The sequence below is a fragment of the Tamandua tetradactyla genome, chromosome 25 (genome assembly GCF_023851605.1).
Source record: "Tamandua tetradactyla isolate mTamTet1 chromosome 25, mTamTet1.pri, whole genome shotgun sequence".
Classification (NCBI taxonomy): Eukaryota; Metazoa; Chordata; class Mammalia; order Pilosa; family Myrmecophagidae; genus Tamandua; species Tamandua tetradactyla.
In genome coordinates, this window is record NC_135351.1 from 31,226,397 (window position 1) to 31,241,303 (window position 14,907).

The window sequence follows — 14,907 nt, forward strand, 5'->3', positions numbered from 1 at the left end:
AAATCTAAGAATTCTGCTTCCTCAGTATACAGTTATTCTGGTAAATGACTACTTGTGTCTTTTTGGGATAAAACTGGGGAAAGTGGTAGTGGAGATCAAGATAAAGCCTCAATTAATATCAACGTTATCGCATTGTAGGTCCTTCCTACAATGCAGTAGGAACAGGTCTCTTTTTCATTTCATGATCTTTAAATCTGAGTACTAGCTCATATCGGAGAACTGAGCAAAGATGTTTGATTTTATATTGTTAAGCCATTGCCAAAGAGCCCTGTGAGTCAGGGAAGGACATAGAAGCCAGATTGGAGGAATTCCCCCTGGAAAAATATGGGATTTGAGTATTAAAATAAATAATAAGTTTGAAATCATTACAAAACAAAAATGTTAAAAACTTCTAGTGCTTAAAAGAACACTGCATCTTATGCAGTGGTCTCAGGCCTGGTTGACTTTCCTTAGCCTTAAAGATGAATTAAAGGAGGTAGGCACCTAATCTGATATGAAAACAAGAGCCTCTCTCCCATCCCCCAGACATGCTCAAAATCAAAGGAAAGCACAGATGTTAGAAGTTTCCTTTGATATGTCCCACTGGTCTTTTCTGGACAGAGCAGCAAACTGGTTTAATTACTTGACTGGAGTATAGAATCCCAAAGGCTTTGATGAAGAGAATAAAACATTTTTAGCTCTTCAATCTGAGGCAGTCAGTAAAATTCTCAAGTATAAATGGTCTTCATTCATTCATAACGGTCCTTTAGGAGCCTGAGGATCTGATCTCAGTCTCCTGGTATGGAGGATGCTGAAGCTTATGAAGGTCCTCAGGATGGCTTCACAAGTAGAAAGTGCACAAATTTAACAGGAATCCTGCCACTGGGTTTCAGCTCAACGCACGTTAAGGGTCAAAGTGACGGAGGTCTGGGTTTTAGATGTGCATCTTGCCTTTGGTGAGTAGTTGCTCTTTCACACTTGCTTCCTTATAGGATTTTATTTGTGCAAGTTCAGGAGCAAGTTACAAGGAGCAAGTCACAGAGGAACAAATATCCTCAAGAACAGAGGCTATTCACCAGCTTCCTAGGACTGAAACTGATTTTCAGAAGAAGAAAGACTAAGATAAGAAGAATTAGAACAGAACTAACTCCTTACAGCATTTTCCCCATAGAGGTATTACAGGGAAGCATTATATTTTAATGATTTAACTATTTTTTTAAAAGGCTAATGTTTTCTTTCCCCTGTTCCACTTATCTCTTAAACTTAAAAATGTGATTAGTAATAATATTTATTAATATGATAAATGGTTGCATTTTTCTTTGAAGTATCTAGCAGGAAAAGGGGCAGTAGGGACTGGAACATAACTTTTGATATAGTAGATAATATAAATAGGCCAAATAAACAATAAAAGTAGAATTTATGTAGACAAATGAAGCACTTTTTAGTCCAGGCTCATAAAATTCCAGACTGACAAACTTCAGATTCCTGGATTTCCACACAGAACTTCTACTTAACCTCCAAGAATTCTACATATTCACTGGTTATGGAATATGTCAGAAATTTAACATTATTCTAAAATTCCTAGGTACAAATAATCAGCTTTCATTTTTTGGCCATGTTTTGATAGTGATAATAATCCCTTTGTAGAAGATCCATAGGGTTTGATATGTTTGGATAAAATATTTTTTTAAATATTTTCCTTTGTCTTTGAATACTTTAACAGAGATAAAGAAAACTTGACAAGAATGACAAAATCTTTCAGACATTTAAAATACATCAATAACAGTTCTGAGTCATCACAAGTTAAGAGTTCACTAATTCAGGTTAAAATGCAATCAGGTTCTTATGTTGATTTTGGGAAAGTCTGTTGATTTTATCAAATGTCATTATTTCTATGTTCAAATGTGGGTTGCTATTACTGTTTATCAGTCCCAGTTTTGAGAACAAACCTACTACACATAAGCTTCTTAAACAAACTGGTAATTCATGTACCTCTTGTGATTCAGTACTTTAATCATAAACAGGTGCAAAATGAAATACTAAATCAATTAGCAAAATGAATAGTTTCCCCAGCCTTCAGAATAGTTTATGGATTATAGCACTTTAATGAGTTAGTCATTTTAACTTAAAAAAAAGATGGAAAATTTCCCTGAAAGTTTTTTGTTTTCAAGATAAACAAATTATGCAAATAAATATAAATATAAATATGTATGTATATGGGACGCACACATACCTAAATATCAGTTATTTGAAAATCTGGAAAAGACACTAATGCCCAGCTGTCTCATGGATCTGTTCAATCTGAGGTCCCTTAGAAATTTCAATTTCAAATTTCATTAGGCCCCCAAGACAAATAAATTATTTCCAGCAACCCAAATGTGCTTGCTTTCCTTCCACGTTCCCACTTCATTAAACTTCTACATGCCCAGTCAGACACAAACATGAAGGATTTGCTTTCCCGCTCTCCTAACCCTCATTTGTTAATTCTCCAAGAGTATCCACTGCTCTGTCTAGCATGGCTTGCCCATCTACACACTTGTCTCTATGTAGCTCTCATACTAGCTTCATCTGCATTACTTAGCTGTCTCATGGTGGTCTCCCGTTTTTCGGTACTGCTATCTTCTAATCCATTGTAGCCAGAGTAAGTTCTAAATTCCATATTCAATCATTATTTTAAATCATTCTTTGCTCCTCATTTTTTTGGACATAAAGTCAAACCTCCTTGAAATGAGCTACAAGGCCATGCATACCTAAGCCTGTATGACCTTGCCAGTCTGAGCAAATGCCACTCCCTTAACACATTCCACTATGCTGAGCTTTTTCAGCTTCTCTCATATGCCACACTGTCTCTTGACTCTAGTTCTCTCATTCTTAAGTTCTCTAGGATGTGAGATATTATCTCTAAGGACACATCTCTTGACCCTTGGATTTAAGTAAGTACTCTGGGTACTTGTATACATCTCTCAGTCAAACACATACTGTGCTACATAATAGTTTTCATTGTCTGAATCTCACCCTGAAATGTAATCTCTGCAAAGGCCAGGGTCACCTCTACCTTGTTTGTTTTATTACCCCAGCATTCAGCACAGGTTCAGTTACATGGTAGACACTTTTGTTTTTAACTTTCCTCAAAATACTCCCCAGTCTTTCATTCCATGAGGGTAAGACACCTACAATTGACTAAACTATTAGTGGCTTTTGAATAAAGGTTAGACCAGAAAAAGTAGGTGAGTTACAAATAAAGAGAAGATTATTGAGGAAAAAGAGGTTTAAAAATTAGAAAGACAAAGCAGTAGTGTTTGTTGCAGTGGGCCAGGCAATAATAGGGAGAGGAGAAATAGGGCACTAAGAATGCAGATAATGGTCAGGCAGAAGGGACTTTAAAATGACATTTCCTTCATGCCTCTACTCCAAACAATTATTAACCAAAAAAAGCCCTCACTCTGTTAGAGGTCTCAGTGTACTTCACAGCTTTAGATCCAGACACCACCTCGATGGAGCTGGTGGACTGGAGGTAGCCCTTGTTTAAAGTTAGCAGTCCTTGAGCCACATGTGGCCAGAAGCACTTATAAGGCGTATAACTAGTATGATAACAAAACATTGAGGGAGAGATATTGTTAGGCAGAATAATAAACATTTCATAAATTAACTCCTCTGTATTTGCACCAGTATAAGGATGTGTTGTTATCCCACTGGACAGATGAAGACACTAGTATGGATATAATTTCCCTCAGGCCACAGAGCTACCCACCTAGACTGAGCCCGGGTTCACAGGAAGATTGCATTATTCTTTACTACCTTCCCAAGAAATAAGTATGTAAAGACCAAGATTCATGGGGAAGAGAAACAGCAAGCCAGAATCATATCTCAGTGCATTTCATCCCACGTTACCAAATTTCAGAACCTATTGCACCTCCAGATTTTCATAGTAGGTCCTTAAAAATTTTCCTGTTTTTGGAAACTAACAATTTCCCATAGCCTTAACAATCTGCCTGAGAATGAAGCTTTGATGGTCCCATGATGCTAATATATCTGGGCCTGTCTAGAACAGTTCACCTGAAAGACTGAGAAAGTTCTATTAATTAATTCAACAAAGTAAAAGTATACATTTATTTTGTTTGCATCAATCTTCTTAACCAGAATATAAGCAGGTCATTTAATCCTCCAAACAACTCTCTGAGGTAGGAACTATTAATAGCCCTATTTTACAGGTGAGAAAATTGAGGCACAGGGAATTTAAATAATTTGTCCAAGGTCTCTTAGCTGCTCAGTGGCATCACTAGGATCTGAAACCAATCATTCTGGCCCCAGTGTTTGAGCTCTTTACTACGATGCTGCTTCTTTCTCCACTAAATATTGCTCACTCAAATGAAGACGTCCAGATAAGGTTGAATATGCAGGACTATATTTCAAAAGAAAAATCCAGGGGCTATTAATTTAGTAATCACCAACATATGAATGGCATTTGAGTCCAAGAAAAAGGAAGTTATTGCTCAAAATAATGTTTGAAGTGAATTGGAACCAAAGTGAGAGGAAAATTAACATTCAAAGTTTGTACTGAATAATATGTGCTGTTCCTGATGTTGTTATTATTTCTTTTTACATGACATATCAGCATTTGATATTTTTGCTTATTTCGATCTTAAAATGTTATCTTTTGTTGGGTTCCATGTCACAATGGAAAAGAGTTTACCATGGAAGCCAAAAAAAATGAGTACTATTTAATGAAAATTTTACTAATAATATCAACAAAATAGTAACTTGTTACTATATAGGTTAATATACTATCCAATATAATTACACATATAACATCATCCTTACAATATATGTACTTTAACATTTCCATTACACAAATAAGGAAATTGAGGACAGAGCAGGTAGCTATCTTGAACAAGGTAAAACAAGAAAAGGTAGAACAATGATTTAAAACAACACTTGATTTGAAAATGTATGTTTATGTTTTGAAATAATTGTCATAATACAGATTGTACATTTCACATATATATATGCCTATATATTCTTTCTAAGTAAGTAGATTCCAAGCTTTATTTTTAAATATGCATTTTAAAATATGCATTTTATCAAAGTAATCCATGCAAAAGGTAAGGGTACAAAAAGCACAGAAAAGTTTATCATAAAAAGCAAAAATTTTATGCCATACCTTCTCACACCAAAGTGCACACTCCAAGGATGAAAATGAACTATTTCTGGTTTTTAGTTCATTTTAATTATTCTAAATATAAATTTAGATCTTGATTTCTTGATGTGCCGATTTTAGTATCTATAGATGAGGCTTTAACTGACAACCACCAGCTATTTTATTATCATTCTTTCCACTGATTGTGTGACTTTTATGATATACTCAAACTCCGATACTGTCCCACCACACTTAAATGCTCTTTCTTGTCTTGTTTTCCTTTCACCTCTTTTTCTATTATACATCTCCCAACTCTTGTTGGCAGTTTGCTCGTACAGAGCTAAGATTGATGTCAGCTTTCTAACATCTCCAAACCCATCACAGGTGAAGGATAACCTGATGAGCAAGACTGTCTTAGAAAAAAGTCACAATTATTCCTGTATATCTGATCACATTTCTACCCACCTAATACCTAAAGAAAATCTATAGTCAGTAAAAAGGGAAAAAGTAGGCGCAGTCAATATTATCTGCCACACTCACAATGCACATTCCTCATTTGTACAAAACATATATTCTGGCTGTAAGTATTGATTTAAACATTTGCCAAATTGTAACTAAAGTTTTTCCATATTTGGACTATTTTTACTCTTTGACTTTTTTTTTTTTTTTTTTTGGCATGGGCAAATCAAACCTGGGTCTCTGGCATGGCAGGCAAGAACTCTGCCATTGAACCACTGTTGTACTGCCCCAACCATATACTTTTAATAATTGTTTTAGGTATGTGCAATGTCCAGTTTTCAAAAAAAATGCTACATTTAGCAGTTGATCTTGACCCATAATAATGTTATATTTGAATTTTTATTTAAAATCTAACAAATCTTGGACTGACAAATAATCACGTGTTTTTCTCTGCTTTAGAAAATTTTGACATTTGGAGACATTTCTTTAGCTTTAATTTACCTTATATGTAAACCTCTTTGATCTTTTTCAATTGGGACCAAACCAGTAATTAAACGACTCAAAAGACTCAATTCACTTTAGCTGAATCTAATGGGTGATATCAGAATCGTGGGTTAACACAATATCTTTCTGTTTTAGCTCCATGGTGTTTAGAAACTTGTCTTGAGAGTCAAACAGACCTGGATTCGAACACTGTATCTACCACTTCTTAACTGTGTGTACTTTGGTAAGTTATTTAATGTTTATATACCGCTAATTCAGGAATAAAGATTAACTAAAACAGTCCATGAAAATGCTTAGCACAGTGCCTACCACTACATAAGGGATCATTAATATTTATAATTATTATATATTAAATTTTGTGAATTTTGATGAATGTCTGACATCAGTAAGTTCAATTGCTATCTGTTTTAGTAATTGTTATATCTCCAGCATTTAACAAAAAGTTTGATAAATGTCCATTGAATATGGTATTGTTTTTTAATGTAGATATTCGTAGTAATTTTTATTTTAAAAATGTACAAGTCAAAGATAATAATCTTAACTTCTCTGACCTAAGACTGTATTAACATATTTATTTACAGATCCCTTTTTAAATGACTTAGAATACAACTTCCAGTCAAAAGATTTATTTTCAGGCTACCTATACAGCTATAATTAATTTAAACTGTCTAAAATTGTTTTGTCTTTGCCAATAAAACTGCTTGTATTTAGACTAAAAATAGCATGGAACAAGTTCATCTCTTGATCATTTTAACACAAATCTGGTGTTTCCTGTTTATAATGTTTTTTTATTAATATCTATAAGATGGTTTATAATGTGCAAGATACTTTTACAAATAATATATATTTGTAAATATCAATTTTATACAAATCAATATGTATAAAATGCTAGTATAGAGATGGAGATGGATCCTTTCAATCGCTTGCCTCTCCTGGATCTAGGTTTTGTTCGAGATGGTCAGAAATGATCACTGGTTATAGTAGGAACTAGATACCATAACTAGTTAAAGCATAACTGGTAGAGTCATAAAGCTCTTTATGTACCTGTGGAAGAGGTGACACTGAAAGCTCTAACTCCACTGCGATCTGGTGAGGTAATGAAGTTGTTATTTTATAAGACCACAGAGAGGGTACTGAGACAAACTCTTCTTCATGAAGCATCTTTATCCATTTAAGATAGATATGTCCTCTTTTTTGGTAAGTCATAAAATCATCTTTGAGTGTTTTAAATTATCTGATTTTGACAGTGCCTTTGACACATTCAAGCAAGCCTAAAACTTTCACCTCTCTAATTACTATATAAGGCAATCAAGTGAATCTTTGGTTCTAGAAAGTATTGAAAGGTTTTTGAGGTTTTTCTGTATAGAAGTTTTTATAAGGTCCATATTTATGATTTTTAATTGATCTGACAATTTGAAATATGACAAATCGATTTACCTGGATTTTGCTTATTTGACAATTAACTCTTTTCTTAGGGGAATATAGCATATTATTTTTGTAAAGCTACATGAGAGCAGTCTCTGTTAATGTATTAAACTTTTTCAAATCAAGCTCATTTTTTTCAATGGTAGAATGCTTGCCTTCCATGCGGGAGACCCGGGTTTAATTCCCATGATCCCAGACCATGCACCCCCCCAAAAAAAATCGAACTTATTTTTGGCATTGGTACCACTTTAAAAAGTTGCTGAAATGAAGAATGGTAGGTCTAACTCTCAGTTATGTCCAGTTAAAAAGTATAAATATAAACATCATTCATAAAAAAAAGAAATTATTAAAATATAATATTTATCAAAAACTCTACATAACTGTGTCTTTCACAAACTTTTGATTTTGTGAAATTTGTGAGTATATATTTGTAGGTAGGAAAAATAAGAACTTCATATAAAGATAATGTAGAATTGGGGGGTTTTCATTCTTTATTGGAAAAATTGTATGTTGTTGTGGAGTCAGCTGTTGATAATTCTTAAAAAGTTGTGCCTTGAATTCCACTGAGTAAAATAAAACCAACTATTACTCCTTTTTTCATTGTTATGCAAAAAGGCATTGTTGAAAGATCTGTTATGCATTATTATGCAAAAAGTCATTGTTTGGTAGTCACATTGATTGGTTTTTCTTTGACTTGTGACTTTGACAACTCATTGACAAATGTTTTCCCAAATGCAACGAACTAATAAACATAAAAAAATTGACCAAACTTGCTGCCAATACCTTCAAATTTAAACAAGATGAGATAACACTTTGGACCAAATAATTGACAAAAATGTAGGGGAAAAAACATGCTGGTTAGAGTGCAGTAAAACAGGCACTTCCATAATCTATAAAGACATTTAAAATATTGTAAATATCCTTAATTATTAGCTATAGGTAAATGCTTGGATAAATCTACAACTATGCAGATGTTAGCAATTCTTTTTAATAGAATTTTTAAGCCAAAGCAATTTCTCACAATGTACTTTTGAATGAGAGAAAATTCAGAATATAAATCTTTAAATATTCTATGATTTAGATTGTGTTAAATGATTTTATACTCATAAGAGAAGGCTGAAAGAAAATAAATCAACATAGCAACTGTATTTTTTTCTGGAGTGTAGTAATCTTTTCCTATTTTTTATGTATGTCTAGGTTTTCCAAATATTCTACAATGATCTGTCCTTCTTTGGTATTTAAAGAGAACTAAAAGAAGCCAATAAAAAGAAGTATTCTCCCTAAAATATATAATCAGTATCCCCAACAGCATATTGAAATTTTATGTAATTATTGTGCATGATTACTTAATATCACCCTTGTCTTTCTGACAATTCCTTAGCCTGCTTCGTTAAGAACGTGGTGTGTTCCCATCTGCTTGCCTGCATGTCCACTGTCATGACCAACAAGAGCTGCCAGGAACATTTCATCTTGTTGGGTTTCTCAGACAGACCCAGGCTAGAGCAGATACTCTTTGTGTTTGTCCTTATCTTCTACCTTTTGACCCTACTGGGCAATACCATCATTATCTTGGTCTCCTGCCTGGACCCTTGCCTCCGCACACCCATGTACTTTTTCCTTACTAACTTGTCCTTCCTAGACCTGTGCTTTACTACCAGTTCCATCCCTCAGCTGCTTTTCAACTTATGTGGCCCAGACAAGACCATCAGTTATACAGGTTGTGCCATCCAGCTCTTCATGTTCCTGGGATTGGGTGGCACTGAATGTATTCTCTTGGCAGTCATGGCTTATGACCGCTTTACTGCAATCTGCAAGCCACTTCACTATTTTGTCATTATGCACCCCCAGCTCTGTTGGAAGTTGATATCTGTAGCCTGGGGAGTTGGACTCTTCAACTCCCTGGTTATGTCTCCAGTGACTATGAAATTGCAGCGATGTGGTAGATGCAGGGTGAAGCATTTTCTATGTGAGATGCCAGCTCTGATAAAAATGTCCTGTGTGGACACAGTGGTTGTGGAGAGCACAGTCTTCATCTTATCAGTAATAATTGTCCTAGTCCCCCTTTCCCTTATTCTCATATCTTATAGCTACATTGCCCTAGCAGTGATGAGAATCAAATCAGCTGCAGGAAGAAGAAAAGCTTTCAACACATGTGGTTCCCATCTCACTGTAGTCTCCTTGTTTTATGGGAATATTATCTATATGTATATGCAACCAGGTAATAATTCTTCTCAGGACCAAGGAAAATTCCTTACGCTCTTCTACAACTTGGTTACCCCGATGTTGAACCCTGTCATCTACACGCTGAGAAACAAGGATGTCAAGGGTGCACTGAAGAGGCTTGTGTCTAGAAAATAATGTGATAGTGACTTTTCCTAAATTCTTCTGATAGCTAGATAGTTAGAAAAATGCCCAAGATAATCCCTTAGCTGGAAAATGCTTAGTATAGACTCTAGTACCTAGAAAAGCTTATTATAATCATTTCACTCAAGCAGCTTTGATTCATTTCAACCAAAAATTTATCGCTGGCATAATTTGCTGCAATTAATCTCAACTGTTTACTCTCTGTTCTTGATTACATTAATGAGATATTTTCCCAGCTCTGCTTGTAGGGATAAGATATTAACTAAAGCAGGACGAAACCCATATGCAATATTTATCAATACCTTCCTCTCTTCGAAGGATGAGATCAAAGTACTCAACACTCAACAATGAGAGAAGGGCCTGCCAGATAACAGGATATGCTGACCAAACAAAATGAAGCAGGCAACCATTACTCAATTTTAATGAATCCTGTGACTTCCACTTAGATTTTTTTTTCCTCTGCTTTCTTCTGGACTTTTGTCTGTTTGAACTATAAAAGCTAAAGTCAGCTTTCTCACTTTCAGCTGGTCTTGGAAAGATTTTTTTCCTCCAGTTTCTAGTGAATGCATCTTCAATAAACTCACCTTCTCACCAAAGCAAAGAGACTTGTTTCTTTGTTTGATATAGGATCAGGCCAACTTAACTAGATAGGACTGTGTTTTTATGACAGTAACATTACATTTACTTATTTAATAGGAACAAATAATTCTCAAAATGAAATTTGAAAACTCACTTAAATATTCTCACCCATCCAAAAAAAAAAAAACTCCAAGGGTGAGGCTTGGGAACATGTAATATAAAACCTCAAAAGAATGCTAATAATTAGCCAGATTCTAGATAAAATTTAATTTACATAACTTTGTACGATTTGTCACACATCTCTTCTCCTCCTTTCCAAGTGGGCGCATCTAAATAAAATCCAACAAAACCATGTTTCAACTAACAAGTTATGCCTTTATGATGATGATCTTTCTTATGGCTAGTTTGTATAGCTGTCATTTTTATTAGGGAATTAAGCCAATAGAGTGCCAAAATATTTACAATACTTTCTCTCTTCTGATATCTATAAATTTCATTCTCTGGAGAAGATTGAGCTTTAGTGCAAAGTTACATGATTGATTTTCCTATAATATATGAGAGAATCAGGATTTATATCCTAATGTTTTTCTGGTAATAGAAGAAAATGGTACTTATTCAAGAATGTCTTCTCACTATGAGTCATCTTAAAGATGGGGTCTTATCCTGATGAGCTCTTTAAGTAGTTACTTTATCTATAAAAAAATTTCAAGTAGACATTACTCAATATAGCTTTAACATAATGAAAAAAACAGTTTACCAAGTAATTTTATTTTATTGTTTTCTTTTAATTGGAAACATTTATTTGTATTTATTTTACTTAAAAGCCATATTAAGCTTTCATTATGGGCTAGGTACCGTATTAAGTAATATCCTTTTGTATACGGAGTAGAAGAATAATAAGGTCATTCAAGAGAATGAAAAAGGAGGGCTTTCCTGGAGTAAAACCGGGTCAGAACAATTTATTTTTCAAGTCGTTAGGTGATCCTGTACTTGCAGTGTTTCCCTTTCCCCTCTACACTAACTCATATCACAGTAACAATTCTTGTTGCTTCAATTTTCTCTTCTATGCAGATGACCTCCAAGTCCAAACAGTATGCAAAGACTGATTCCAAACACCAGGCATTATATTTCCCACTATTTTCTGGCAAAAATTAAGTATGTAACAGACCAATTTAACTTATGTAAATCAAACTCATCCTATGTAAACAAAATATTTCTCTCCCTTGATTCATCTTTTCCTCCAATAAAAGGAATATTTACATAGATTGAAAATACTAAAAAATATCTTGGCACATATTTCTACCTTGATTTGAAGTCCTCTGCAACACAAACTATTCAGGCCCTAATCAGTCAATGAACATTAACTAGTTCATTTAACAGTCTGATTTCTTCTTCATTTCATCCAAATATAACGGTGACAGTTATTTTCTTAAAAAATGGATAATTTTTTAAATCAACCTTTACTCAATATCTTCAAAGTCTCTCTCCTGTCTTTTCCCAAATAATTTTAAATTTCTTAACATGGCATTCATACCCAATCAGAAACTGGACTCACCTTATTTCTATATTCTATTTGAATGACCTCCTTTTTGTTCCTAATGCTGTTTAATTGCCCTCTTTCCCTTCTCCCTCTCTTTCTACTCAGTTAGTCTTTCTAGAAATCTGCCTGTAAGTATTTCCAAAGATGAGATTTGTGGTTATTTCCATATTCTCAATTATATCTTTATTTCATCATTTTCTGCTCTTTACTGTTCCATTTTTTCTCTTTTGGGGGGTTTATATTCTTATTTCCTAACTTGCTGAATTAGATGCTTAGAATCTTAACACTTTTTCTCATCTAACATGACCATTTCAGGCTAAAAATTTCCCTTCTAAATACAGTTTTAACACCATTCTAGCAGCTTTTGTCTGCAATAATCTTATCTTTGTCCAGTTCTAATTATTTTCTAATTTCCAGTATGATATCTCCTTTATATCAGGTGTTACTTGAAATGAGGATTTTAAGTTTCTAAGTTTATGGGGTTTTAAAATTCTTATCTTTGCTATTGATTTGTAAATTAATATCATTCTGGGCACTGCCAAGATATATCTATATTGTACTGATTCTTAGGGTTTGTTAAAAGTTTAGGGTGTACTGGTGGTTCAGTGGTAGAAGGCTCGCCTTTAAAGCTGGAGACCCGGGTTTGATTCCCAGACCACGCACCTTAGATTCCATCATTATCCCAAATACAAATATTACTTTGCTTCTGTTCAAATCCATCCTCTCTGTAAGTTATTATCATATATACTGTGAGTTTTGAATTACAAGAGTGTCTTTATAGTTTGCTTCTTAAATGAAATTAATTTGAAATGAGGAGCTCATAATTCTAATACTTGATCTGTCTAATTGGGCTAATTATTGTTTTTATTTTCTGAGGACAAGGAATTAGGGTCAGTACCCAGATTCACAGTTTTTGGTGAATCATCGTTGCATTTTCACAAATCTCTGTATTGTTAATTTTTGCTGATCAAGGGCCTCCAACTTATTACTTTTTAAGGTTAATACATTTTTTATTTTTGAATTAGAAAAGCTGTAGATTTATAGAAATATGCATAAAGTACAGTGATCCCCATTAGTGTGGTACATTTGTTGTAATTGATGAAAGAACATTTTTATAATTGCAGTATTAACTATAGTCCATGGTCTAACTTAGGATTCACTATTTGTGTAGTGCACATCCATGACTTTTTAAAAAAAAATTTTTGTTCTATTACTTCATATAAAACTTAATATTACCCTTCTTAGTCACATTCAGACATGTATGTCAATACTGTTAATTACATCCACAATGTTGAGCAATCATCACCACTACCCATTATCAAAACATTTCCATAATTCCAAATTGGAACTCTGTACATTGTAAGCCTTAACCACCAGTCCCCTGTCTTCATCCATCCTCTGGAAATTTACAGTCTAGATTCTTCCTCTATGGGTTTATTTATTCTAATTGTTGCAAATTGGGGATATCATAAAATCTGTCCTTTTGTGTCTGGCTTATATTACTCAACATGGTTTCTTCAAGTTCATAAACATTTGTCCCATGCATCAGAAAGTCATTCCCTTTTATGGCTGAATAATATTCTGCTGTGTGTATTTGTCACATTTTGCTTATCCATTCATCAGTTGATGGACAATTAAGTTGCTTCCTTCTTTCGGCAATTTTGAATAATGCTACTACAAAAATTGGTGTGTACCCCACGTACCAGAACCCCATCACCCACTCCCATTCCCCACACTCCAGATGCCATCACCCCATCAGTCCCCAGTCAACATACTTACCCCACACCTCCAACCCAAGTGCAGCCCAACTCACCCTTCCTGCACCCCTTCAGAGCACTATCTCCCCCTCCCTGTTCCCTGTAGGCTGTTGTCAGTGCATAAAGGTTGCGGGCACTAACCTCCATACCCAGGTACCCCTTCCCCCTGCCCATAGTGTCGCACAGCCTCACCTGCCCCCTGACTCTGCACACTCCTAGGCCTACGCATGCACACAGGTCCCTAATCACATCATCCAGCTCTGGGAACAGTAGTCCTAGAACCACGCATGTGCATGGCCCTCAGTCTCACTTCCCATCTCTGAGAAAGTTCTGACCTGCTCAACCAGGTCACATCTGCCCCCAACCCACAAAGGCATAATGCTAACCTGCTGCCACAGCTCTACATATGCCCTGAAAAAGCCCCATGCCTTAGACAAGCACACACCAGGGTTACTCCCCCCATAATCATGCACTCACACAGCTACATACTCCCTGGCTGCTGAGTGCCCACATTCACAGGCATCAGTGTAACACCCCCAACCTGAGTACATACCTGCCCTGAAAAGCATCACCACACTGAGTACCCCACCCCATACCATGCTTCCTGCGGTACAACCTTCCTGCAAACACAAGGCCTTAGACTACTGAAAGAAATCAACTCCCAAAGTAAATCAATCAAGATATTTATATGCCACGAAGACAGCAGAAGATCACTAAGCATATCGCAATGCAGACAGATATAGCCCTGCCTAATGACCAAATTAAAACACTAGAGGAGACACAGAAGCTAGAACAACTAATCAAAGATATCATACAACTCTACTTAATAAAATTGGTGGGATAGCAAACGACACAAAGGAGATCAAGAAGACATGAGAAGAACATAAAGAGGAATTTGAAAGAATAAATAGAAAAATAATGGATATCACAGAGATTAGAGGCTCTGTTAACCAAATAAAAACATACTAGAGGCACACAACTCCAGATTTGAAGAGACAGAAGAAAGAGTAAGTGATATAGAGGACAGGATAACTGACTTTGAAGACTTAAAACAGCAAAAGGCAAAAAAAGATGGAAAAAATTAAATTGGATCTCAGGGAAATGATAGCAAACAAAGCACACAAATATAAGAATCATTGGTTTCCCAGAAGAAGAAGAGAGGA

General features: G+C 35.0%; 1 protein-coding gene across 1 annotated transcript; it reads left to right on the forward strand.

The window, feature by feature from the left end:
• Positions 1–8,929: 8,929 nt before the first annotated feature.
• LOC143669023 (olfactory receptor 2W3-like) lies at positions 8,930–9,862 on the forward strand. Its single transcript, XM_077143594.1, has one exon. It carries the CDS (start codon positions 8,930–8,932, stop codon positions 9,860–9,862), a length of 933 nt encoding a protein of 310 aa, XP_076999709.1.
• Positions 9,863–14,907: the final 5,045 nt, after the last annotated feature.

Bases quoted from the DNA above. Each gene is read 5' to 3' on its own strand.
- LOC143669023 (XM_077143594.1), top strand. From the start codon at position 8,930: ATGTCCACTGTCATGACCAACAAGAGCTGCCAGGAACATTTCATCTTG.